Source organism: Callithrix jacchus, chromosome 7 (assembly GCF_049354715.1).
Source record: "Callithrix jacchus isolate 240 chromosome 7, calJac240_pri, whole genome shotgun sequence".
In the NCBI taxonomy this organism is placed as follows: domain Eukaryota; kingdom Metazoa; phylum Chordata; class Mammalia; order Primates; family Cebidae; genus Callithrix; species Callithrix jacchus.
The window spans coordinates 93,767,853-93,795,339 of record NC_133508.1 but is presented as its reverse complement, the minus strand read 5'-3'; the positions used below and the strand labels follow the sequence as shown (position 1 = coordinate 93,795,339).

Below are 27,487 nucleotides of genomic sequence, written 5' to 3'. Positions count from 1 at the left end.
TGACTACTAACCAACAACCAAGAAGGTAACAAGGACCTCAATCCTACCGCAGCATGGAATAAAATTCTGCCAACAATGCACTTGGAAACAGATTCTCCTCCAGAGCACAGCCCTATCGATACTTTGGTTTTCAGCCCGTGTGACTTGAGGCAGAAAAACCAGCTAAGCCCGCTGGATTTCTAACTTATAGAACAATAAGATAATTTGTATTTTGTTAAGTTTGTAGTAATTTCTTACAGCAACAACAGAAAACCCATGCAATAGCTCCAGTTAAAACTATAATGTACAACTAAGATGACAAAAATGGACAAAGATGGTGTGACATATAATGAGTCATATGCAATCTTTTCCACTAACAACTTTCTTGTAACTATTAGTTGGAGTGCAGAATATCAGCGTAATGATGGAGCAGAAACAAAAACAGCTTTCAAATTAACCAGAAACTTTAATTTGATTTTGTGAAAAAAGCTAATAAGCACTCAGGCTGCTTTTCTATGTTACCTATGAGTTTCATACAGTGCAAACATTAATTAGGGAGAATCTGTAACTATGAAGTGCTGTGTAATTCAGGAAGACATCTTTTCCATATGGTTACTAGAAAACAAATCCTTCCCACATCATATAACACTCACAAAAAGTATGTAACAAACAAAACTGAAACTTGAATCTGAGTTATGTGAACACACTAGCACTGAATGTCTATTTTTTCCCTGAAACCAATTATAAAAAGTGGTCCCAATTTCAACAATTAAAAATTTTTTTCAATAAATATGTAATTAAGTACTCCAATGAGTCAATTGATTTTTTTTCAAAGGTAGGCTAAGAATGAATTAATGCAGGATGTTTTTGAAAAAAGGGAGATATTATATCCTATATTATGATTGTCATGACACAACCTAATGGCTGCTAAATAAATAAAACTTTCAGTTTTATTTGTTGCACTCAAAATCCACTGTATATTTAAGCGTATATGACAAAGAATACAACCATTCTTCCTAAAACAATAAAGATACTATCCTTAGAGTTCACAGCTCTATAACAACTTTACATTAAATGTTCAAAACATTGTACAACCACAGATAATTGTGAACAATCTTGCGAGCTGTATTTTGGTACATTAAGGCAACTTCAGCCAACACTTGAAGAGATTCTGAATAACTGTTACAACAAAGGACAAGTTTGATATTTGAATATTTGAGGTTTCAAGAAATATTAAGTGTAACTTATAAACACCACAATTTGTGAAACTGTGATCTTACCTAAAAATCAAGATACTCATCCTATCAATATCAAAGATACTTTTAAAAAAAAAAAAGGAATTTACATTGAATGTGGGGATATAAACCCTGTATTTAAACAAGGGCTTTCAGTTTCTCACACACATCTGTGAGGTAGGTTATTATCTATATTTTTAAATGGAAAAATTAATGAGGTTATGTGATTTGCTGCTGCTTCAGCAGCCAAAGGAAGAAACAGATTCGTTGGATTTTGTTCTTGGCTCTGAGTTGTTTCCTTGACAAACTTTTTAAAGGGTTAAAATGTAAAAACTGCTATTCATTGCATTAATTTTTAAAGCATGAGAAGGCAGCCAAATGTTCAAGGTGACTTATAAAGTCAAACAACATAAAAAAAGTAGAAAAATATATTTAGCGAACAACTTCTGATAGCGGTAGTGTGAAGTTTGGCCAAGGGAACTCAATCAGACAGATGCAAACAAGATCATTTGTAGGAGGCAGATCTAAGGAGAACTGAGAGGGATTAAAAAAAATAAAATATAGTTTGAACAAGAATTTATTACTCTTCCTATAATTTGAGGGAGAAGGCACAATTTAGTGTTTGGTTTTGTTTTTGTTAGAACAATGAATCTATTTCTTTTCCACTTTAGGAAAATGTTATCTGTCTAGAAAAATGGTCATTTTTGGTAGCAAAATTTATTTAAAAAAATGTGTAACTGAAAAATGCAGGTTTAAATTAGAAAAAAATAACAATGCAATTCTCCTTGGCTAGAATATTTTTGTTCCTCCTTGAAAAATTTTAAATCAACACTAAGTAGCAACCACCCCCACCCGCCTGCCTCAAAAAAGGTTACACTGTATGCACTGTAAGAACCTTGTCAAAATTCTATGCATTATTCAAAGAAGTTTTCATGCCTGATATTCTCCAAATTCAAAACTCTCTTATTTTTCCGGAGAGTGCGCCACTCTAGGATTTAATTACACTTTAAATGTAATTGCAATTTACCTACCCTGTTTGTCCAAACAATCATGAGCTATTTCCATAAAATCTAAACTACTTTAGATATAAACCATTTTTACCAAAAGTCACACACACAGTCACAACTGGAAACTGGCATTGCTATGCAACACTGGCAGTAAACATTAACATTAGCTCGCAAAATTAATACAGACCTACAGTCTGATAACTCTTCTCGACCCAGCCTGATTCTTATCAGGCTATGGCTGAAGAAGTTTAATTAAAACTCAATCCAGTCTAGACTGTGAGACCTGTTCTTCATGCTATTACTGTTCAGTGACATCAAATGCATCACAATTATATGTGGAAAGGCTAATAAGGATGCCAGCAACTTGCTTAAATGAAGTTTTTATAATTTTTAAAGCTCAAACATAAGTACATTTCAAAATTTTATAAGGTTTGGGAGAAACTCTATCAAGCTAATAATAATTAGGTGTTTGTAAATTAGAACTATATACTCTATGAAAATATATTATCTACTATAAATACAAAATGAAAAATTATCAATCTGCATATGAAATTTAGATAAGCCAAATTCAGATAATAGTCAAAAACTATAACAATTTAGGTCAGGGACTAGGACTAGTTTTGTTTGTTTGTTTTCAGACAAAGTCTTGTGCTGTCGCCCGCACTGGCATGCAGTGGCGCCATCTTGGTTATTGCAACCTCTGCCTCCCAGGTTCAAGAGATTCCTGTGCCTCAGCCTCCCAAGTAGCTGGGATTATAAATGGCCTGCCACCACACCGGCTAATTTCTGTATTTTTAGTAGAAATGTTTCACCATGTTGGCCAGGCTGCTCTCAAACTCCTGACTCAGGTGATCCACCTGAGGATCCCAAAGTGCTGGGATTATAGGCATGAGCCACTGCACCTGGCCTAGTTTTCCTTTCTTAAAAATGATTGTGCTATGAGAATCACATAAAATTATAAGAAGAATCATGTCTTAAAGTTTCTTCAGTATTTTAAGCACCCTTAATAACTTAGAAATATTTACAAAAACTAATATGCTAACGAATACTTCAGATAATTACATCTCATTAGTATAGCTGACTGGTTCAAATAATTAAACTAAGAACTATTTATTTAAGAATACTTTATGCCACTCTAAGACTTGAAAGCAATATATCTGTGTTTATTTTTTATTACTCAACCACTCTGATGTTTTATTAATTCAGACTGTTCTTCCCCAGAGGAAAGGTGGTTTCCTATAAAGAGCAATTGATCACTGCTGAATGCCTGCATGGCGTTAAAGTTCTGTGAACAGCTTTCTGGTCCTGCTTCCTCATCTGGAAATGGCAAAAATGCTTTTTCTGGTTACCTCACAAAGTTATTATAATAGTAAGTAAACAATATGGAGGGTCTCTAGATCGAAAAATCACTATAAAAAATATATGGAACACTTTCATCACTCCAAATTTGTAATGCTTTGCTTCATGCCAAATGGACATGATGTTTCACCATGTTTGGTTTTCTGGATGATTTTTGCCATTTGCATTCCTCTGGCAGCTGTATTTAGAAAAATATTCAAGTATATACCTTTGATATGCCTTACCAAATCAAAACAAACATTCACACTAGTATAAAAACTCTAAATATATAAAAAGTGAACACTAACACAATCATATGAAAAAGCAGAAAATAATTTTAAAGCTCAAAAGTACCTTAGAAGTGTTAAAATCTACCTCTCCCATTTTAGGAGTTATAAAAATGAGGCCAAACCTTGGATGTGTCTTACCAACAGATTGCACATGTCCCTCATCCAGAGTTTTTAATAGAGTCTTTGAGAACTACTATTAAAATAAATTACATTCCCTATTTAAAATGCCACAGGGTGACACAGGAGAACCAAGTAAATAAATGCCAGATTGAAAAAATTTGGTTCTTTAAAAACAAATAAACAAAAACAGACAAAACTGTGAACATGTCTAGCAATTAGATGCTGAGATTTTACAACTATTAATAGGACGTAAATTATTAACCAGTGAACAGACAAAGTGGTATCTGTGGCAGGCATGTTCCAGGTGTTTACATTTTAATAAATGGAAGGTGAAGTGCCTACATTAACTCAGTACACTGCACATTATTAGATGCTACAGATAAATCCAAATAGATCAAAAATGTGTAATAGTTGTTTATGATTATTTTCTAAACTATGTCTCATTTAACAGTAAAAATCAATTTGTATTCCCTGAGTACAAACTGGCTAGGGAATAAGAAAACGCAAACCCAGAATTATAAAACTGTCCTGAAAAACACATTTGCAGAAAATGGAGAATTGTTTGTGCTACATATAGCCAATACCCTGACATAGAAATACAATTATTTCTGATTAATTTAGGCTCCTGGATTCTCTTTACAGATACCTAGTATCAAGGAATGTAAACACTAGAGATTACAAAAGTGTCTCTTAAAAGGTTTGTTAATCAAAACAAAAACCCAACTTGCAAATGGTTTGCCTACTTCCCTCTCTGCATATTCAGTCTGAGAAGGTATCTACCTATTCCTACATTGAAACATAACAGGAATTAGATCTTCATAAGGTATCATAAAGTATTTAGAAAATGTTCACTGACTACATATTTTAAAAGAATCAGTGACTTTTTAAAAGTAAGAATAAGTGACTTCTTTTAAAAGTAAGAATCAGAATTTATCATCCATAGAGCCATAAGCATGAGTCACTAGTCTCTTAGACTTCTTTAACAAGTAATCTGGTTTCAGGCTTTTCAGTCACCCAACCACAAGAATAATGTTGCATTCAAAAAATAACACACACTGATTAAGAAAACCAAGATGTTATGCAACAAGTTGCAGACATAAAAATTCTATTTAGTCCAGCATTCACTCATGATGAACATGTCTGCAAGTTAAAACAAAATGACTCTAATTTTCAATCAGATTCTTCCCAAACTGATAAAAGGAAGTGCTAACTTAATTATTAACTACCCTAATTATGGCATTCTGGGACAATACTTTCCTAAAAATGCATTGGATATTAAGTTTTTTAAAATAAAAAATTTGACAAAGCAAACTTCAACAAAGTTATATCATTTTCTTTTTTTCACAGAAAGACCTGTCAAAGTCTTTAATGCTTACATCCATTGTCACCTTCGATGGGAAAAATGCATGCAACACTTTTCAAACTTAGTCCATGCAGTCATTTTTTCTGTGGAGCATTTGGGAAATGCAGTTCTAGAAGCACATGGAGTACATTTCCATGATATAACTAAGGCCTTATCTGTAACCTAATAATAGAAGCTCTCCTCCACAGTCTTAACTGGAGGAAATTATTCGTAGCCCACATCTGCTTACCACATCCATAGTTTACAAGACTGAAATGTGAAAATTTGCGGTTAACAACTGATTCTTTCCCTATATCTGCCCACAAGCAACAAAAAGCCTGCTGTAACAATGCTCTACCTCTTATTGTGCTGGACTATGTCTCCTGAAATACTCTCTAAAAACCAACCACCTAGATTCATGAAATAGCTGTTTTAAAAAGATGAACATAAAAGAACCCAAGCTGTGATCATTAGTTCTCCTAAAATTCAGTAAATATCAAACTACAGCTGTTTATAAATACTGGCAAGCTTTAGAAAACAGTAAATAAATTAACTCTCAAAAAACATGACAATCATCCATATAAGGTAATTTTGATATGAACAAATTTTTAATATCTTATCTATTAGACTAATGGAGCTAAAACACCACTAGATTCCTTCAGCCTTCAAAATTTTTGTGTATTTTGTCATTAGGGTTAAGCTGATTAGTTCGTTTTTTCTAAGTTAATTCCATTCACAACCTGGCAAATATTATGAGGTAGCCCTGTTTTTCCCAAAAGAGGTATGTACCCATTTGGGGAACCCAAAACTATCCCATATCTATAATGCACATCAGACTAACTTCAGGACTGCTTTTCCCTATGCAAATAATCACTTAATTACCCTTTGGTGCCACAAGATGGCAATCTTTCAATAATTAAACCTTAAACTATCTCAAACTGCAACCCGCCCTCTTTCCCAAATTGGTGAACGATTCTCTTACTTTGATATTAAAAAGTTGAACTAATAAGTTATTTAACATCAGTTTTTAAAAGATCTGCAAAGTCATATGATGTGACACAATGCAAATTCCTGATTCAAAGAATGTTTAAAGACAGACACGCCTATCTTCCACTAACAATGAAGACACTTGGTCTAATATTGTCATCTGCCTCTTGGTAAAACATACGTTATTTTTGGCAAAGAGAAATCTTTCAAGGTAATGTCATTTTTCTGTTTTCAAGAGCTTAATGTTTTTAGGGTAATTCAGGTAAGTAAGATGGTTAAAATAACAAATGAATAAATACAAATTAGTTAAATCACACATAATTTAAAAATACTTTAAAACAAAACATCATCAATAAACTATTATCTACCCTACTATATATAGTTTGTGTTTTTTAAATCTTAAAAAAATATGCACAAAGCAAAAAAAAAACTGTTTGGTTTTTGCTTAAAAGCACTGGTGTGTGTATAAACACACACACACACACACACACACACACATATATATATTTTTTTTACTTATTTAAGAGATAATTATTTTTCTTGATGTTCAAAGCTTCCCTACCCCATCAGGTTCAACAGTGAAGGTCATAGCCTATCAAGCTTTGGAAGTGTACAAAAGCCCTTAGGTCCAGAACAGTGTTTTCAAACTTGAAACTAGAAAAAATTCAAAAGCTGTGTATCATTCAACCACTGAGGATCACACAATAAACAGACAGTAGTGACTAGGATAGGTGGAGTGAAGGGAGTGACTTCCGATGAAGAATTAGCATTGTGAGATGCACCAGGATGCTAACACCTGACACAAAATATAAAGATCAAAGAGAAAAATTTTCATTTAAAGGACTGTTGATACTTGAACTATTTTGTCACTGTTGGTGAAATACAAAAATAAATAAAGCCATAAAGAATTTGAGAAAGGTAGGTTTTGAAGGCATTTTTTAAATGACATAAGTTTATGTAAAAGACAAAAATTGCTGCAATTCCAGATGTTCCAATACTAATTTGAAACTTGAAGGCTCTTAAGATAAGCATATTATTCAGGGAAATCGCAAGCTAAAACCCTGAGTTAGTTACAGCTGTTTTTAAGGAATCTTAAAATTGTGTTTACCTGTTACATGACCCCAGTCTTCCTGTTGAATATACTAGGCAGTATTTGTAAAAATACTGTCAGAAGTTGGCTTCTGAAATCTTGAGGGCAGGTTTTTAAGATTTCAACATTTAAATAATATCTTACTAGTGGTTCTTTTACTTTTTAATCATTTTTTGTTAAAAAAATTTGGGGGCATAAACAGCAGAAAGCCTACTGAAATTTAGGAAGTAAACTGGATTTACCTACACTAAACAATAAAGCAAGGAGGTGCTGCCAAACCACCCTTACACTGAGATTGTTAGCCAGTGTGGTGTGTTAATCATCTGTAATCATAATTGTAAATTAAAAATCCTCATCAATATTAACCTGTTAAAGATACTGCCTATGAGAATTTATCATAGGCACAATAAGGTTACAGATTTCTACAAGTAAATAAGATGTCAGATATTTTGTTTTCAGTAATTTCAACAGCATTGTGTGTCCCCTGGAAATAATTCATGTCTCTCAATTCGTATTGCAGCAGATGTTATCCAAAAGTAAGACAAAAATTTAAATAATATATCTGATTTTCATAGAGCAATAACAAAAAGAAACTAGAGACAGATCATCAGCGGGCTAAAGTAGTGATCAGACTGGCACACATTTCAAAAAAATCCATGGTGTGACTGCCCAGACGAGGTGAAACTGAAGACAATGTGCTTCCAGTCAAAGAGCCAGTGAGAGAGCCAGAAAGGGAGTGGCTCTCTGCAGCTGTGGAATCAAAACTTGATCTTGGTCTGTGTAAGCCAGCAGCAGAACAGGAACGCTGAGGTGTTGAGGAACCAGACCTCTGCTCCACTACTTCATCTGAAATAGGCCAAAGAAGAGCAATCTATATTAAAAGCATATATGCCCGAACCCTTCCTATGAAACTATGATATTCAGAATATTAAGTAAACACACTTTACTTTTTAATCATTTTTTGTTAAAAAAATTTGGGGGCATAAACAGCAGAAAGCCTACTGAAATTTAGGAAGTAAACTGGATTTAATACTTAATACTGAATGTCATGTTTCACTGTTTTAGGAGCACAGTCCTCTTCCTTCAAACAATCTTAACAAACATCACTACCAATCACAACACTTACACACAGTCAAAATGTGATCCCTAAGTCCTTCTCAAATTGGAGTATTTGTCATTGATATTAGAATCAAACTGATATCTCTGCATGTGAAGAAAGCATATTCTTGATAACTTATTTTCTTCTAGCATATCAACAAAAAAAAACATTAAGGTAAAAATAAAAGTTACCATGATACATTGCCTTGGGAAGACAGGGTGCAAAATAAGAGAAATCTTGTTAAAACTGCAGATTCTACGATTCCCAGGACCAGTCTCCAGAAACTCTGATGTGATAGGTCTGGAGTGGTTCCCAAGAATTTGCAATTTAATAACAACAACATGTAATTTCAATGGAAGAGGTCTGGGATCCATATAAACACTACCATACATAGTTGATGGTAGCTCAAGAGTAAAATTTAAATGCTTTGTTTAAAACAACATCCCTAACTCTAAACTCAGTTCCACTCTTGTTCAGTCTATCACCTGACCCTTGGTTTATTCTGGTTTTATCCCACTTGGGTCTCTGAAATGAATAATCACATTTGGTTTACTCAGGTTTAATCCTTGGCACACACTAAGTTCTTGGATGTGACAATTCTCCCTGATGCCTTTGGCTCCTTGATTGCCATGGGTACCTAAATCCAACCTAAATCCCAATAGAGACCTATTCGGTCACCCTGGCCACCCAGGATGAGGAAAGGTGATGAAGGGGAAAGTTTAGACATTACAATACTAACTAATGAAATATGAATGGAGAAATGTGGCAAAGCCCTGACAAGTCAGTTAATTAAAAAGGTAAAGCCTGCCTCCCTGTTGTTCCTTACTTGTGCTCCATGGCCAACACTTCAAATGATTCTTTTATGCCATGAAGATACTTCTTGTGGAAAGATTCCAAGTAAGGTGTATTCAACAAGTCTTTCATCCTTTTCACTTCACTTACATTTTGGTTAAGTCTAGATTACTTAAAAACCAGTGCAGGACCTACCCACCGGATGTCTTCGAGATGATTTTAACATCTGGTCAACTAGTGCCAAATTTTATCTTCTCAGAGCTCATGCATGCATAGCTTCCTTACCATCAATGCTTTTAAAGTCCAAAAGATAGCTCCTGTTATCAACCAGGTAAAGTTGTAAGCTCATTTTCACATAATTGCCAGTCACTGGATTTTTTCTTCTTACACGTAGATGGTATGCATTAACTACCTAAAGTGAAAAATCAATTAAAAATAATAAACTACAAAATATCTCCCTTTTCATTGCAAAAAATGGCAAAACAAGTAATTAATAGGTGTGAGGTACGAAAGGAATGTCTGAATAATTTTTTATATTACTGGTAATTTAGCATTTATTTAATCCCCACTAGTAGTACCATATGGCAATTAAGATTTGAAGGAAAAACTACTTGAATAAATTTGGGATACTGAAGAAAAAGAGAAAGATAAAGGAAACAAAGAGAACCCACAGATTACATAAAGTCTAGCCTTCACTCTACATACATATCAACTCTAAAATATTAATTATAATTTGGTTGCCCAGTCTCTGCTTAAACATGTTCATGGATGATTATGGAGTAGAAGGAACAAAGAGAACCAAGCACAGTGGTTCATGACTGTAATCCTAGCACTTTGGGAGGCCAAGGTGGGTAGACTGCCTGAGCCCAGGAGCTTGAGACCAGCCTAGGCAACTTGGTGAAATTCCGTCTCTACAAAAACATACCAAAAAAAATCAGCCAAATGTGGTGGCGGGCGCCTATAGTCCCAGCTACTAGGGAGGCTGAGGTGGGAGGATCGCTTTACCCTGGGTTGCAGTGAGTCAAGATGGCGCCACTGCACTCCAGCCTGGGTGAAAGAGTGAGACTCTGTCTCAAAAAAAAATGCATCGAATATTCTGGATTTTCAATACATCTGTGATACTAGTTTCAAAAATGTTTCAGTACAGAATTTCAAAAATGTTAACATCTCTTTTTAAACTAACTAAACAAGACTGCTTTAAAACAAAGAGGTCTGTTTTTTATATAATTTTAAGAAAATATTCATGTACAAATAATAAAACGAAAATGACTCATTTATTTGAACATGTCAAATCTATATTTACACGGTAAGTTGGAACATTTTTCTTCTTCCTTTAAAAATTCATAATCCTCAGAAAAAGAACAAGAGGGAAAGGCATATCTGAAATGGAAAAATGCCCTCTCCACACACATATTCAAATAGAACTAAAATGAAATTGAGCACTTATTTTTAAGAAGAGTAAACTTTGGGCTGAGAGTAAGGAAAATGTACTAGAAGCATTAAAAGCACGAGCCAAATAAGAGAGAATATCACAATTTAGAGAAAAGTGTTTATTGACTGAATAAATATGTGTGATGGTATAATTTGTATTGATTACTAGCTATCACAGCCACCTGCCTCTGTCCCCTAAAAAAGAAAAAACCTCCCTAAAAAAAGAAGTAAAAACATACTATCTTTGAAGACACTCATGATTTTCCAACGCTTTGATGCATGCTGAAACCAGTAATCTGTTTTCTCAGATGATTTCTAGTTGATTACTTTTTTCTTGACCAAGAACACTACACTATAATTCAAAATGTTGGTTTCCAGCATCAACTGGTTTTCATCCTTAGAGGTTATTTTTTTGTTTGTTTTTAATGTGCATGGTATATTACTAGAAAAAACTGCACTTAATACTCAACTCAGCAGCTCAGAGCAGCTTATCATATAGAAAAATGGCTTCTACAAATGATCCTAATACATTGTAATTTCCTACCTTCCATTCAAAATCCAGTTGCTTCATAGCTCGGTAAACTTCAGCCATAATGTCATATGGTTTGCTCTGACTTCGGATTCCAAGATGCCACTTGGCTTTTTTCACAGCTAAAGATTTGGGCTTAGTTGTATTCAGTGCATCCAATGGACATCTTGCTTTGGGGCTGTCTGCTATAAGAGGTGGCATCCTTTCTGGATGAGGTTTCAGGCCTGGAGGAATATGCATGGCACTATCATCCATAAAAGAACCAGATGGAGGACTAGAAGCGAGGTAGAACTCACTGGCTTGATTCATTATTCTCCGATTGTCAATGATAAGATGATAAGCCACTGCAAGCTGGTCTTGAGGGTCACCACTATATAAACTGTTCATTACTTCTGATTCTGTACACTCAAATTTTTCACACACTTCTTTCACAGCCTCATCATCAATGACATTAGCATCATAGGAAGGGTCTTCAGGAAATAAGTAACTGGGCAAATCTTGTTTAAACCATTCATGCTCTCTAGGAAAAACACAATACACTATTGTAAGACATGCTTTGGCAAGTCCAAATAATTTAGACATAGGGCAATACAACATAATACAACCAAAAGATCTGGTCTCTATACCTAGCTCTGCCACTTACTAGCTATGTAACCCTGAGCAAGTTAATTACCCACTACCATTGAATAACTATGGTTATAAAGACTTGGGCATTCAGATGACATTCTCTCAAAAATGAAAAAAGCAAGGCCATCTCTTTAAGGAAAACAACCAGCAATATTTGTTGCCAATGATAAAATTCAAGCTTTCAATAAAAACTTTAAAATTTTGTATTATTTGTATGTGTTTAACAGCTTCCCAATACTTAAAGACTTTCTGATAAAGTTGGTGTTAATAAATGTTTTCCTTTTCCAACCACTTATCTGAGATCATACCTTCTTTACACACTTCAACTACACGAAATAATGCAACAGATTGAATGAAGAAGGTATGAGAACCTAGCTGTCTTTGATATAAAATAATGTCTCTTCTCACAATTATTTTTTGTTTTGGAAGATATAGTTATTTTTCATGAAAGATGTATTATTTAACATATAGTGGTTTATATTTTTAAATAAATTAAATGTTTTCTTAATTTCTCAGTTTTAATTGTAATATAGTAAATATTTATAGATATAACCTACATTAAAATAAATCCCCCTTGAGGTCCTCAATAATTTTTCAGAGTTACGGAATTCTAAAATCAAAAAGTTTGAGAACTGCTTTCTTAAGCCATATTTTCTCACGCTTCTGGGGCTTTGCACTTGATGTTACTATTGTTATCCTAGAATGTCAAACCCTTTTCATCTAATACAAACTACTCCTTCAAGATTATTCCTACCTGGTAGAACTGGGCTTCCCATAAGATAAATGCAGATGAAGATATATTTTGACTGAATGTCCTCTATTCACTGATTAATTTATTCATAAATATTTACTGAGGAAATACCATGGACAAAAAGAAATACTGTTCCTCACAAAGATTATATTTTAGCTGAATAGAGATTAAACAAATATACATGAAAATATAGTTACAAATATGCAAATCCTGAGAAAAATATTGGAGAAGAAATTGCATAGAGTAAAATGAGAGTGTTTAATTTAGAATGAGAAGTGGGTGATCAGGGAAGCCACTCTGAGTAATATTTAAGCAGACACTAGAATGATCAGAAGTCAGCTATGCCAATAGTTGGGGAACAGATATTCCCAGCAAAAGAAACATTATGTGCAAAAACCATGAGACAAACAAGAGTTGTGCTGTGCTCTAGGAACTGGAATGAGCTCAACATCATGAAAGCAGAATGAGTTGAGATGAGTGCCAAATGAAATCAGATACTTCTAAGAATTGGAGGCTATAAAAAGGAAATCTCACAATTTGAACCGGTGGTTGATAAAAATCATTGAAGGATTTTAAAGAGATGGGATAATATAACCTAATTATCCTTCTGTAAAGATCATTTTGTTTGTGGTATAAAAACTGAATTGAAAAGATAAAAATGTTGATGATGATGATGACGCTAGTTGCAATAGTCCAAGTGAGAAATGATGGTGTGTCAACCCCTGAGGATATGTACAAAGATAAAACTTCTACAGCTACTAGATTTTTCTATCACAACACATTCTTATAGTTGTTTTTTCTTGATCTTGCCCACTAAACTGAGAGCTTCTTGAAATAGTGACCACACCTTATTTAGCTCTATCCCACTATGTAGTACAGAGTAAATGCTCAATAAATGCTGAATAAATATATGAATAGACAAAGTATGAACACAAAAATTCATTCATGTGTTTATTTGCTATACAATAATATTAAGCACCTATTAATGTTTAGCAATAAAAATAACTGAGATAGATCTTTTCTATTTTTTTTTTGTTTTTTTGAGACAGAGTCTCACTCTGTTGCCCAGGCTGGAGTGCAGTGGTGTGATCTCGGCTCACTGCAACCTCTGCCCCCTGGGTTCAAGTGATTCTCCTGCCTCAGCCTCCTGAGTACACGGGATTACAAGTGTGCACCACCACACCCAGCTACAAAAGAAGTAACAAAAGACAAAAAAATTATGTTACTTGTCTAATTTTTTTTTGAGAATTTTTTTTATTGCCTAATATTTTTTAAATGACAAGTAGAGAAGTTAAACACTTTCACCAAAATAAACTCAAAAAATCTATTATTTCATAAAACAAAATACCAGTAAAAACAGTCTAAGTCAACTTTTTCAGAACCCTGGAAATTAATCAAAGGCTTGCAACAATCTGAAGACTGTCTATTCAAGAAAAATGGCTGAATTTCAGTAAGAAAGGTGAGATTTGTGGCTTTTTAAGTTGTCCTATGTCCATTTCCCTTTGTCCAGTTCCATGGCAGCCTTGAAATGCAACAGCCTCATAATCACAGAGCTGAGAAAACCAGGAGCTTAACAACCACTGGGGCATTGGGGTGGGGAAAACAGAAGAACAGAATAGTATATAGCTGCCCAAAACTCCGACCATAAGAGAACTGTCATTATCTTACTTACCTACCAGTTCTCTGGAAATCTCCCACTCACAAGCCTGGTTTTTAGGTGACCTGACTCAGAGCTTACTCTCACAAACAGCCTTCTCCCCAGGGCACTTGCTTAAAAAAAAAAAAAAAAAAAAATCAATGGCAACTGTCTAACATCCTAACATGCCTGAAGCAGCAGTGAAAGCTGGGTAAATGAAAAGGTGACCAAGACACTTAAAAGGAAAAATTAGGAAATACAAGTTCCAGAGGGGTCTTCGGAAAGCTCCGATGTATTTCTGGGACTCAGAAAGGCCAGAAACAAATGCAGGGTTGTTTGTTTGCCTGAGAAAAAACTGAAAGGGCCCTAATTTGTCTTCACTGGTGGATTTTGAGGCTCTGCACAAGCAGGAAATGAAGGCTAAGGCAGAGTTACAAACTGCCTGTTGGAGCACTGAGGATATACCCCAACATGCACACAGAGCCCATCAAAGGATGGGAGACTTACTAGATCAGCGTATTTATTTCTTTACTAGATCAAGGAAATTTTTGTCTAATCAATAGCTGATCATTCAGCTAACCAAAGAGAGATTTCAGTAGCCACATAAACAAAAGAATACAGATTTTGCAGAATCAGATTAGGAAATCACCAAAAAAACAGGAGCAGCAGCAACAACATATGACAATTATAAACTCTAGGTATATTCTCAAGAGAAATAAAGGCGTAACCATACAAATTTTGTGTGTAAATGTTCAGGGCAACAGTAGTCATAAAAGCCACAAATTGGAAAAAAACTCAATCTTCATCAACTAATGAAAAAAATGTAGTATATTTATACAGTGGAATATTTTTCAAGCAAAAAAAAAATGAAGTACTAACACATGCTACATTAGGCAAGTACTTTAAAAATATTATGCTAAATGACAGAAGCCAGATACAAAAGGCTACATACAGTATGCTTCCATTTATAGAAAATGTCCAGAACAAGCATAAAGACAGAAAGTAGGTTAGTGGTTGCTAGTGAGAAAGGGGAAATGGGGAGTGACTATTACTGTGTATAATTTCTTTCAGGGATGACAAAAAAGTTCTAGAATTAGATGGCTGTAATGATTGTGAAACTTTGTGAATATACTAAAAGCCAGTGAATTATATACTCTAAAGGGATAAATTTATAATATGTGAATTATATTTTTTAAATCAACTTTAAAAAACAATATGGAAACATCTAAATTTTGATTTCTAATTCATTACTGTAGTCAAATAACCATAATTTCTTGTAACAACTGCCACTTTTAAAAGCTTTTTATTTTCAGGAGTCAGTTTCTGAACTAACTCTACAAAGTGATCAGTGACTAGGATGTTTATGGAAGTTCATCTGAGACAAAAGCAGTTCATTTCACATGGGCTATGATACAGGCATCAGAAATTATGTATTTCTATCACTACTACCGTAAATGTGAAAATTGATATATGACTTAAGGTTAGATTATAAAGACTATCAAATTTTAGAAACCCCATGATATGCCCAAATTTCTTTAAGTACAGCTAAAATGGTTAATAGCTAATATTATGTTCTAGACATTGTTCTAAAAGTTTTAACTATACTAAGTTGAATATTTGCACTTTCTGATATTCATTTTTAGACCTACTTAAATAGCAATTTCACATGGTTCAATCTATGACTACCTTCCCCAAAATTCTGATGTATGTGGGAAGTAACTAAAGTGCACATAGCTAATAAACAGAAGCACTGGGATTTGTGCTCAGTTGAACTTCAGATCTTTCACTTTAACTATCGTAACATTAATACTATTACTAAGTTAAGGTACCCGGGGAACACAAAGATGTGTTTTCTGTGAAGACAGTATCTATCTTGTTTACCACTATATTCCCAGCATCTAGCACAAGACCTTGCACAGAGCAGATGTGAAATATTTATTGAATGACTTAAAGCAAAAATGGTTAAATAAGCAAATAAATATGGAGATATATTTTTCAACCTCCAATGGCTATCTTATAAGAAAATAATAGATGTACAAAAATAATATTAAGACAGTGAGTTTGTAGTAGCATAAGATATAAACAAAATATGACAGATTGAAAGGATAGATGTCATAGAATTGACATAACAATTTGAAATAGTGGAAATAGCATAGGTTTTGAATTCAGGTTAAGTTCCAAGTTGAGCCCCAGTTATGCTCCTAATTAGCTGTTTAATTTTCAACAAACACAGATTTACTCAACATTTAATATGTACTATACTTTGTGCATTTTGCTATGAATCAATAATTGGCCCCTAATTTAAAGTAATTTATAATTTAATAGGGGCAAACAGATACATAAATCATGACATAACCCTTCTGAGCTTCAGGTTTATGGTTTGTAAAATGGTTTATAGCTACCTATGAAAAGTCAATGCAATAACACAGTCAAGCCACATAGCAAAAGTCATGGTACTTTGTCATTTTTCAATAATTAGTAATTATTTTCCCTATTGACCTGTTTTATCAAATCAAAAATTCCCAAAAATTGGCCAGATGTGGTGGCTCACATCTGTAATCCTAGCACTTTGGGAGGCTGAGATGGGAAAACTGCTTGAGGCCGGGAGTTCAAGACCTGGTAAACATAGCAAGACCCAAGATTTTAAAAAATATATATTTTTTTAAAATGGAAAGAATCCCAAAACATTAAAAAACTGAATATAGATAAGTAGAAAAAGATGAAAACTATAGATTCAAGTTATCATATTAAAGTATAGAGATGAATGATACCTTCATGCCATCTACCTATGTACAAATTAACACTTACCAGTAAACACATCACATTTTTCTTAAGTCTATAAATATACAAACATCTGTTTTAAAGTAACAAATCAGTGTTATTACCACCTGACTTTTAAAATAATTTTTTGTTTGTTTTTTTGAAACAGAGTCTCTCTCTGTCACCCAGGCTGGAGTGCAGTGGCACGATCTCGGCTCACTGCAACCTCCATCTCCAAGGTTCAAGCAATTCTACTGCCTCAGTCTCCTGAGTAGCTGAGATTACAGGCATGTGCCACCATACCCGGCTAACTTTTGTAGTTTTGGTAGAGATGGGGTTTCACTGTGTTAGCCAGGATAGGCTCAATCTCTTGACCCCATGATTTGCCCATTTCAGCCTCCCAAAGTGCTGGGATTACAGGTGTGAGCCACCAAGCTGGCAAAGAAAAAATTTTTTTAATAGAGATGGGCTCTTACTATGTTGACCAGGCTGGTCTTGAACTCCTGGGCTCAAGTGATCCTCCCATCACAGCCTCGCAAAGTGTTAGGATTATAGGGGTGAGCCACTGCACCCAGCCTAGTACTATTCTAAATGTATATGTTGATACAAGCAGCTGCAAATACATCAGCATGTCTACTTTTCTTTAAAAAAAATTGATTAAGAGAACTATATATGCTAAAGAACTATAAACACAAAGGACTTTTTTTCCTTCTAAGTTCATTTTTATAATTAAATCTGATGGCTAATTTACACTTTTACATTTTCATGCATGAGGTTTGGAGTGCTAAAGAAAGGCTGGGAAAAGAAAATGATACGTAAATCCAAAAGGAATCATCAGTCCTTGCTTGCAAGAAATCAGCAGCAGTCACATAAACAGCTACCTCAGCCATCATTTAAATATTCCAAAGGTTGGCTGGGCGCTGTGGTTCACGCCCATAATCTCAGCACTTTGGGAGCATAAGGCAGGCAGATCACAAGGTCAGGAGTTTGATCATAGCCTGGCCAACACAGTGAAACCCTGTGTCTACTAAAAATACAAAAAATTAGCTGGGTGTGGTGGTGGTGCCTATAACCCCAGCTACTCGGGAGGTTGAGGCAGAAGAACTGCTTGAACCCAGGAGGTGGAGGCTGCAGTGAGCCAAGATTATGCCACTGCACTCCAGCCCAGGCAACAGTGTAAGACTCCATCTCAAAAATAAAAGAGAAAGAAAGAAAAAAGAAAAGAAAAGAAAAGAAAAGAAAGAAAGAAAGGGGGGGAAAGGGGGGGAGGGAAGGAAATAAATTCCAAAGGTCAGAGGTCTCAAAAGAATCTTTTCTGGGACTGGGTGCCGTGACTCACACCTGTAATTCCAGCACTTTGGCAGGGCAAGATGGGTGATCGCTTGAGCCCAGGAGTTCAAGACCAGTGTGGGAAACATGGCAAAACCCCATTTCTACTAAAAATACAAAAAATAACTAGCTGGGTGTAGTGGCTTTCACCTATAGTCTCAGACACTCAGGAGGCTAAAATGGGAGGATCATCTCAGCCTGGAAGGTTGAGGCTACAGTGAGCTGTGATCACACCACTGCACTCCAGGCTGGGTGACAGAGTGAGACCCTGCCTCAAAAAAAAAGAAGTCTTTGCTGGCTAATGAAGAGAAGAGGAAGAGTTCTGGAAAGATGTCAAAAGAATGTGCTTGTAAACAAACATGGGTGAAATCTTAGGTAAGAACAAAAAACCTCTAAGAAACATGCCTTGATAAGTAATAAGCAGAATGCAATGAATCATCTTGCTACTATACAAAGATATGTTATATACAAAGGTTATATTCATAGGTGCATTAGCAATGGCACTTTCCAAAGTTTCTCACGTGACACAAGAGCCTTCACAGTAAGCCCACTAGCAGCCATTGAATTCAAAAACTTAGCAAAACTTTTTATGCTTTATGTTTTTAACCATATGTAAAATACATAAATCTCACTCTACTTTTCCATTTGAAATTTTTTTCAGACACTTTCTAAACATAACCATATTTCCAGGCCTTTTAGCATTATATAGGCAAAGATGAATAAGACACACTCTTTACCCTAATAGTCATAATTTAAGAGAGAAAAAAAGACACACTGAGAAACAACCAGATACAGGATGAGAATTAAATAAGAAAAGCATGAACAAAATGTTGATAAAATAGAAATGAAAGCACCTGTGGAACGTTAATGAATGAATGGAAGTCTATCAGGTCAAAAAAGAAAACAGAAAAGGTATCAAGGCAAAGAGAATAATATAAACAAAGACATAAAGACATAAAATCTATGCTAGGTTTAAGAAACAAGGACAAGTTCAGTGTGGCTGAAGCACTGGTACTTCACCTTCTCTTCATTGGCCAGGGGTGAGGTGGCGAGGGCAGGAAATGAGACTTTAGGAGAATCATTCAATTAACATCATTATTATTCCTATGAGAAAATATACGTAACAGAAACAAAAAGAATAATCACCTTATGTCTTTGATAGTTGCTCGTTTCAGTGGGTCGACCTGAAGCATATGCATCAGGAGAGTGGCGACAGAACGATTGAGATATTCTGGGATATAAAAGACACCACCTCGGATCTTCTTAAATAACGTAGGTACATGCTCATCATCAAATGGGAGGGTGCCACAAAGAAGAGCATACAAGATCACACCACAGCTCCAGATATCAACTTCAGGACCTGCATACAATCTAAAAAAAGATGGCAACACAAACCTAAAATGCAAGCATCACTATTTCTCTCTATATGTATCCTACTTCTATATCTAGGTAGTCTACCTTCAGTACATATTCATTTCCAAGGTCTTTATTGAAGTCCATGGCCACTCCCCAATATTCAGTGGTTGCTCCTCAAAGAGAATAATTAGGCTAGCCAATTACTATTCAAGTCTGGCAAGTGAATAGGGTATTTTTATTTGTCATAAATTCATTTAACTGAAACATACTAATTAAAAAATATAACACTTTCTGTGGTTGATTTTTGAGGGAAACAAAAGTAGATGACCATAAACTTGAAAAAATACTATAGTGTATAGGTTAAATCTTTTTCTTAAAGAACTAGTATAAGAAAATATACATATAATAGAATTTTTAGCCCTGGCACAACTTTAAAGAATATTTAAGGCCAGTCACTGTAGCTCACACCTGTAATGCTAGCACTTTGGGAGGCTGAGGTGGGTGGATTGCTTGAGGCTAGGAGTTTGAGGCCAGCCTAGGCAACATGGTGAAACTCTGTTTTTACTTAAAATATAAAATGTAGCCAGGGATGGTGGTGAACACCTGTAGTTCCAGCTACTCAGGAGGCTGAAGTGGGAGGATCACCTGAACCCAGGAGGCAGTACGGTGAGATAAGATTGTGCCACTGCACTCTAGCCTGGGTGAAAAAGATGCTCTGTCTCCAAAAAAAAAAAATTTTTTTTAAACATTAAAGTACTTAATTAGTACTGTATAGACAGCATTTATCCTGTATCACATTATCCTGTGCATTTACCACTTTCACTCTCATCACTTCCTAGCTCATATGGCTAAAATTAGCTTTGATCCAGATAACCTATGCTTATAGTGTTATTTCTTTTTTTCCTCTTACCTTTCTACAGCATTACAATTCCCATGACAGCATATTATCAAACTCAAACCTGAGTCTGAGGTAACAAAGTAAATCTCTACTATTCCAATAAAAAGGATATAATGTTTACATAAAAATGGCAATTGTTTACATCATTTGCTGTATTGTTCAAACTCTTTGCAATGGACTGAATGCTTACAGCCTCTCAAAATTCAAGTGTTGAAATCCTAACCCCCAAGGAGATAGTATTAGGAGGTGGGAACTTCAGGGATGTGATTAGGTCACTAGCGCAGAGTTCTCATGAATGGGACTAGTGCCCTTATAAGAGCAACCCCAGAGAGATCCCCCCTCCCTTTCACCATGTGAAGTCACAGTGAGCATACAGTAGTCTATCAGGAAGCAGACCCTCACCCAGATACCAAATCTGCTGGCACCTTGATCTTGGACTTCACAGTCTTCAGAACTGTGACAAATAAATTTCTGTTGTTCATAAGCCATCAACGTTATTGCATTTTTCTTATAGCAGCCCAAATGGACTAAGCTAATACTGGATCTGCTATTTGCAATAATATTTTTACCATATTTTCTCTCATAGGATTCTGTTAACTTTTAAAATCACACATTGATCACTGTAGAAAGACTTGAGTTTACCATTGCAATATGTATAAACATTTTTATAATGTACCAATGAATAAGTTATATGAGTCATTACATAATCTCTACTTGTGTAGTTTAATTTCATGAAACAGCATTGTCCCCTAAAGTCTCATTCTTCCAAAGACAAAATATAAAACAATGTTCTATATACTTTGAAAAATATGCAAGTTAAAGAACTGTTATATATATAACAGTTTAATAAATAAATAATGACACTAGCTTATATTTTGCAAATTCTTACTTTCTTATCTGTTCTTTTCTAAAATAAAAGAGATGTTAAATCAGGATCTATTTCAGTTATTTTTCTAATGGGGAAAACTTCATAGGTATATTTATAATGACATCTAAATGAAATGTTTAAAATGTTTTAATATAACCATTATCCCTTCAACAATTGAAAAATAAATGAACAATTCAGTTCTACCATGTTAAAATCTTACCTTCCGAAGAGAATATATTATAATTAAATGTTATCAGAATGAATGCAAGATTACAAAAAGTTTACACTTCACTAACTATTACCTGCCTGAGATGACTTCAGGTGCTGCATAATTTGGAGATCCACAACTAGTTCTTAGAAATTCACCATCTGACATCATATTAGATAATCCTAAAAATAAAAGTAATGTTTATCTGGTGCGAGATTTTTTAAAAAGTAAATAAAGTCATATAAACACAAGCAAAATTTCAAGTCCTTAATCCTCCGCACATCATTTATTAGTTATTTTATTTTTTAAAAAAAGGCAGTGGAGGCCAGGCATGGTGGCTCACTCCTGTAATCCCAGCACTTTGGAAGGCCGAGGTGGGTGGATCCCAAGGTTGAGAGATGGAGACCATCCTGGTCAACATGGTGAAACCCCATCTCTACTAAAAATGCAAAGAATTAGCTGGACATGGTGGCGCGTGCCTGTAATCCCAGCTACTCAGGAGGCTGAGGCAGGAGAATTGACTGAACCCAGGAGGTGGAGGTTGCGGTGAGCCGAGATCGAGCCATTGCACATCCAGCCTGGGTGACGAGAGCAAAACTCCATTTCAAAAAAAAAAAGGCAGTGGAAAGCATTTGACTGAAAGAGATTGTCTCAGAGTGCTTATACTATAACAAAAAAGCTAAAGAACATCACATGTATGAGTGAAACTAAATTTCCTTTCTAAATAAACATGTTGATTCCCTTCACGAATGAGGTTATTCTGAAGCACATTAACTTTCCCAAACATAAAAACATCAAAATATTATTTATCTATTTCCATAGTTGAAAGAATAAAACATAAACTACTACTTTTTTGTTCTATGCTTTCAAAAGCCTCCTAATTCTATAATTAGAAACTCAGATGGGCTCCCAACTCATAAAGAGATCATGTTCCAAAAGTTTTAAATTTAGAAATATTTAATTCAACATAGAAAATATAATCTATTGAACCAAAAATCTGGTTGAGTGGTAAGACTACATGAATTTCATGATTTAGAGAAGGAAGAGAAATAGAGAAAGCAGTTTCCTAGTTTTTAGATTAAAGACAAGGTAAAGACCACAATAGGCAACACCAACCAGCACCTATCTTTTTAATCTCTCACTTCCTAATCTTTTTCTCAAATACCCTATTAAGGCATCCTTTCCAGGTATGTTTATCCCAAAAAGCGTTTGGAGTATACAAATCACATTTTACGTACCTTTTGCCCCTGACAAAAACTATGCTCTAATTAAGTTATGTTGCCCTAAGGACTTCTTTGTGGATCAATTCAGAAGGCTTTTTTCCAAAACTACATGGAAACTTTCAGGTACCTCTGTTTATATGCATTCATCAGGGAAAGTGCCCATACTTTCATGAGATTTTCCAAAGAAGTTTGGGACTCCTCCCTTCTCTTCAAAAACAAAACAAACAAAACAGATATGCATCATTTTCTTAGGAGAAAATGCAGATTGAATGAATTTATCTTGATGACAGCCTTCTAACTTCTCCAGAGGTATCCACATTTTTAAAGGGTATTTAAATGAACAGAAAAAGCTACAAAGGAGATTTCAACTAATCCCTTTACATGGTACAGGATGCACAAGTTTGAAATGGAAAGTTCTTAGTTCTACAAGTTATTACTGACATGCTTTAAAAGGTAGCTAGTGCATTCCTAAACAACCTTGGAGTTACATACCAAAATCAGCTATCTTGGCATTCATATGTGCATCCAACAGGACATTTTCTGGTTTCAGGTCTCGGTGAACAACCATATGCCTATGACAGTAATCCACAGCAGACAGAATCTGCTGAAAGAGCCGCCTGGCTTCCATCTCTTCAACCTATCAAGCAAAAAGAAACTGCATTAAGAATATCTGGGGCTGGGCGAGGTGGCTCATGCCTGTAATCCAAACATTCTGGAAGGCTGAGGCAGGTGAATCACCTGAGGTCAGGAATTTGAGACCAGTCTGACCAATGTGGTGAAACCCTATCACTACCAAAAATATAAAATTCAGCAGGGCATGGTGGCATATGCCTATAGTCCCAGCTACGGGGGAAGCTGAGACAGAACTGCTTGTACCCAAGAGGTGGAGGTTGCCGTGAGCCTAGATCACGCCACTGCACTCCAGCCTGGGCAACAGAGTCAAGCAGTCTCAAATACATACATACATACATACATACATACATACATACATACATACGTAAGTAAGTAATATTTGGGACATATATTTAACAAGAGTTTTAATTTCATAATTAGGCTAAATAAAATCAAACAAGCTAGAATTATGTTGGAATTCTCAACAAATCAGACAAAACATCCAACCAAAAGCTTGTCAAAGCTCAACATGTCAATAGACGAGTTTTTCTTTGTTGCCAAGCAGTAATATTTAAGTTTCAATTAATATCATTAAATGCACAATGTTTTGGGGAACTGACAAAACAAACTAAAACAGAACATACGTGAAAGAGCTAAGAAAAGGAAATAACTGATCCTCAACATGATTTTATGGAACAGATTTTGAAATGCATCAGCATCATTTTGGCAATTAAGTGGAACATGTTTTCTAAAAATCAGTATTTCAAAAGGTATACAAGAAATTTTGTCTAACACTGTATATGTTCAGTTGAGCATTATTATAGAAACAACTTCAACCTTGACGATATCTTTGCAGTGTGCTATTTCCCAATACTTTCCTCCTCATTAGTTTAGAGGTTTAGTGTACCAGATACTATGTTACTCACCCGTCCATGCTTACAGATGTAGTCAAATAATTCACCTCCAGACACATATTCCATTACCATAAAAAAATCTGTTGGAGTGCTGATCACCTGGTATCTTTTGGGTTAATAAAAAAAAATTAACAAAATATCTTACTTTGACCAAAATCAACTGAGCATTTCTACTCTTGCTACAATTTTATATTTCAATGTTTTATAATACTTTAAGATGACTTATGTTATCAAAATAATCACAGAGCTATAAACATGAAGCATTACAAAATTATTCTACTTCTTGAGGCTCATGGCCATTCCTTCAGATCCTCCCTTTCATGTTTACTAATTCTTGAAATCTTTCTCTCTCTACAACTAAGTTAAGCATTAATTTTTCCATTTAAACAAAATTTGTTTACAGGCAAAGAAGATGAGGTATCACATATTTAAAGATAAGTAGAAAATATACTTGGGCCAGACATGGTGGCTCATCCCTTTAATCCCAGCACTTTGGAAGGCCGAGGTGGGAGGATCACTTGAGCTCAGGGTAACGTTTGGGGAATTGACAGTAAAACAAACTAAAACAGAACATACATGAAAGTGCTAAGAAAAGAAAATAACCGATCTTCAACATGATTTTCTGGAACAGATTTTGAAAAGCATAGGCATCATGTTGGCAATTAAGTGGAACATATCCTCTAAAGTCAGTATTTTACCAGCCTGGGCAACATAGCAAGACCGCATTTCTGTAAAACATATATATATCATATATATTTTTTCCTGGACACGTAAAATGATACTATAGAGATACATTCAGCAAAATCCAGAAAGTGAAAAATGACCATTTCTTCAACAAATAAAATGCAAGAAAAAAAGGGAAAGAATAAACTATATGTTAAAAGTAACTCAAGAGACAACTTGACCAATTATACTATACAGACTTATTTTTATTCTTATTCAAACCAAGTTTAAAAACCATTTATGAAATAATAAGGAAAGTCTACATGCTGATTAGGTGGTGGATAATGTTGTTAATTATTTTAATTAAGATGTGATAATGATACTATGTTTATGTTATTTAGAATTTAAAAAGTATTTTCTAGAGTAGATACTGAAATGTTTACAGATTAAAAAGATAATGTTGAGATTTACTTCAAAATAATGTGGTGTAGGGGAAATGGGGGGAAGGAAATAAAACAATGAACTGACTATTGTTGAAGCAAATAAAACATACATGGGGTCTCACTGCTTTACTTTTGTAAATGGTAATTTCTATCATGAAAGATTAACTCTGTGTGTGTGTGTGTGTGTGTGTGTGTGTGTGTGTCTGTGTTTCTAGGTACCCAAAGCTGGGCACACTAAAAAATAATTTTTAAATGTAGCTTTATTTGGTAAAATAAAATATTTTCTCAAAAACTACAGCTTATACCCCTACACACAATTTTACCAAATTAAGTTTTGAAGACTTTAAAATTAAATATAATATTAATTTTTATTTAATTTTGAGATAGAGTTTCGCCCTGCCACCCAGGCTGGAGTGTAGTGGCAAGTTCTCGGCTCACAGCAACCTCCACCTCCTGGGTTCAAGCGATTTTCCTGTCTCAACCCTCCAAGTAGCTGATAATACAGGCATGGACAACCATGCCCGGCTAATTTTTATATTTTTAGTAGAGATGGGGTTTTGCCATGTTGGCCAGGCTGGTCCCAAACTACTGACCTCAAGTGATCGACCTGCTTTGGCCCCCCAAAGTTCTGGGATTACAGTCATGAGCCACTGTACCCGGCCTATAATATTAATGTTTTAACTTAAGGTTGCATTATATATTTATATAAATGAACAATTATTCTACTTTTTAAAATAAGTTGTCTATAAAGGTTTATCTATCATCTGGTTGATTATGAGCAGTATCTAATTTATAATTAGTTACTACTTAGGGCCACTAACTATATAGCTGCATCATTTTTGCATGGCTTAAAGGGCCCTAGCAGAAGGCACAGATAGGAGCTGATGCTATCCTTCAAGTAGTGTGTCATGACATAGGATGTGTCAGACCCAGGAGAGCCTTTTGGTAATTTGTCCAGCCATATGGGGCACCTTTTATTTATGTACACAGATGTTAGTTTGTGCTAGTTCATGGGCCTGGTTACTACTTCCCAATAAAGAGGAGGAGAAAGTTGGTAATATAACTATATATTTTAAGAGAGCACATATCATGTATAAATTAAATGCATGAAAAAGCAAAGTATTAGAGCTATAATATTGAAAATAATTATAAATTTTCAGAATGAAAATATATATTCTTTTTTCTTTGAGATGGAGTTTTGCCCTGTCATCTAGGCTGGAGTGCAATGGTGCGATTTCAGCTCACTGCAACCTCTACCTCCCAGGTTCAAGTAATTCTCTTCCCTCAGCCTCCTGAGTAGCTGAGATTAAAGGCATGCACCACCACACTGGCTAATTTTTTGTATCTTTAGTAGAGACGGGTTTCACCACGTTGACCAGGATGGTCTCGAGCTCCTCACCTTGTGATCCACCTGCCTCAGCCTCCCAAGTGCTGAGATTACAGGCTTGAGCCACTGCACCCATCCAGAAGAAATATTTTTAATAACTATCATTAGTCTTTGGAAAGAAACATGGCAAGGTATCCTAATTTATATAAAATAAATGAATATAACTAAAGAATAATTTAGACTATTTCAAATGAACTTTAGAAAGGTAATTATACCGAGAACTCCAGAAGAAATAGTGTGTGTGCGCGCGCGTGTGTGTGTATACACACACATAAGCTTTCATAGTTTTATAAAAGCTATCTTTACAGGCATCAAAGTGATCATGTAAACTGAATAGTGTAGGGCAGGTGCATCTGCTATCGCACCTCACCGTAGGCTGGTTTGATTTAGTAACAATTCTCAATCATTTCTGTGCTCTGTACATCCTAGATGGGGCACAAGAGAAAAGAAGTGATAACATTCTAATAAATAAATTTGGCTGTCATTTCTGAGTATATCACAGGTCTTCAATGAATATTCTTGGAAGGAATTATTTGAAACCTCTAAATCCTTAGCAGCCACTGTCTCACACTA

The 27,487-nt window shown here is 35.0% G+C and overlaps 1 protein-coding gene across 2 annotated transcripts in view; it reads right to left on the bottom strand.

The window, feature by feature from the left end:
* Positions 1–425: 425 nt before the first annotated feature.
* PRKAA2 (protein kinase AMP-activated catalytic subunit alpha 2) overlaps positions 426–27,487 on the bottom strand; it is a 69,364-nt gene continuing 42,302 nt past the window's right edge. For both annotated transcript variants that reach the window (XM_035251621.3, XM_035251620.3), the window contains 7 exons: positions 24,434–24,527; positions 23,388–23,532; positions 21,767–21,854; positions 19,489–19,713; positions 11,255–11,759; positions 9,565–9,691; positions 426–8,234 (listed from right to left, as the gene is read on the bottom strand). In XM_035251621.3, the coding sequence (XP_035107512.1) occupies positions 7,996–8,234; positions 9,565–9,691; positions 11,255–11,759; positions 19,489–19,713; positions 21,767–21,854; positions 23,388–23,532; positions 24,434–24,493 (1,389 nt within the window). In that variant the 5' untranslated portion in view covers positions 24,494–24,527 and the 3' untranslated portion in view covers positions 426–7,995. The remainder of the gene's footprint in view (positions 8,235–9,564; positions 9,692–11,254; positions 11,760–19,488; positions 19,714–21,766; positions 21,855–23,387; positions 23,533–24,433; positions 24,528–27,487) is intronic.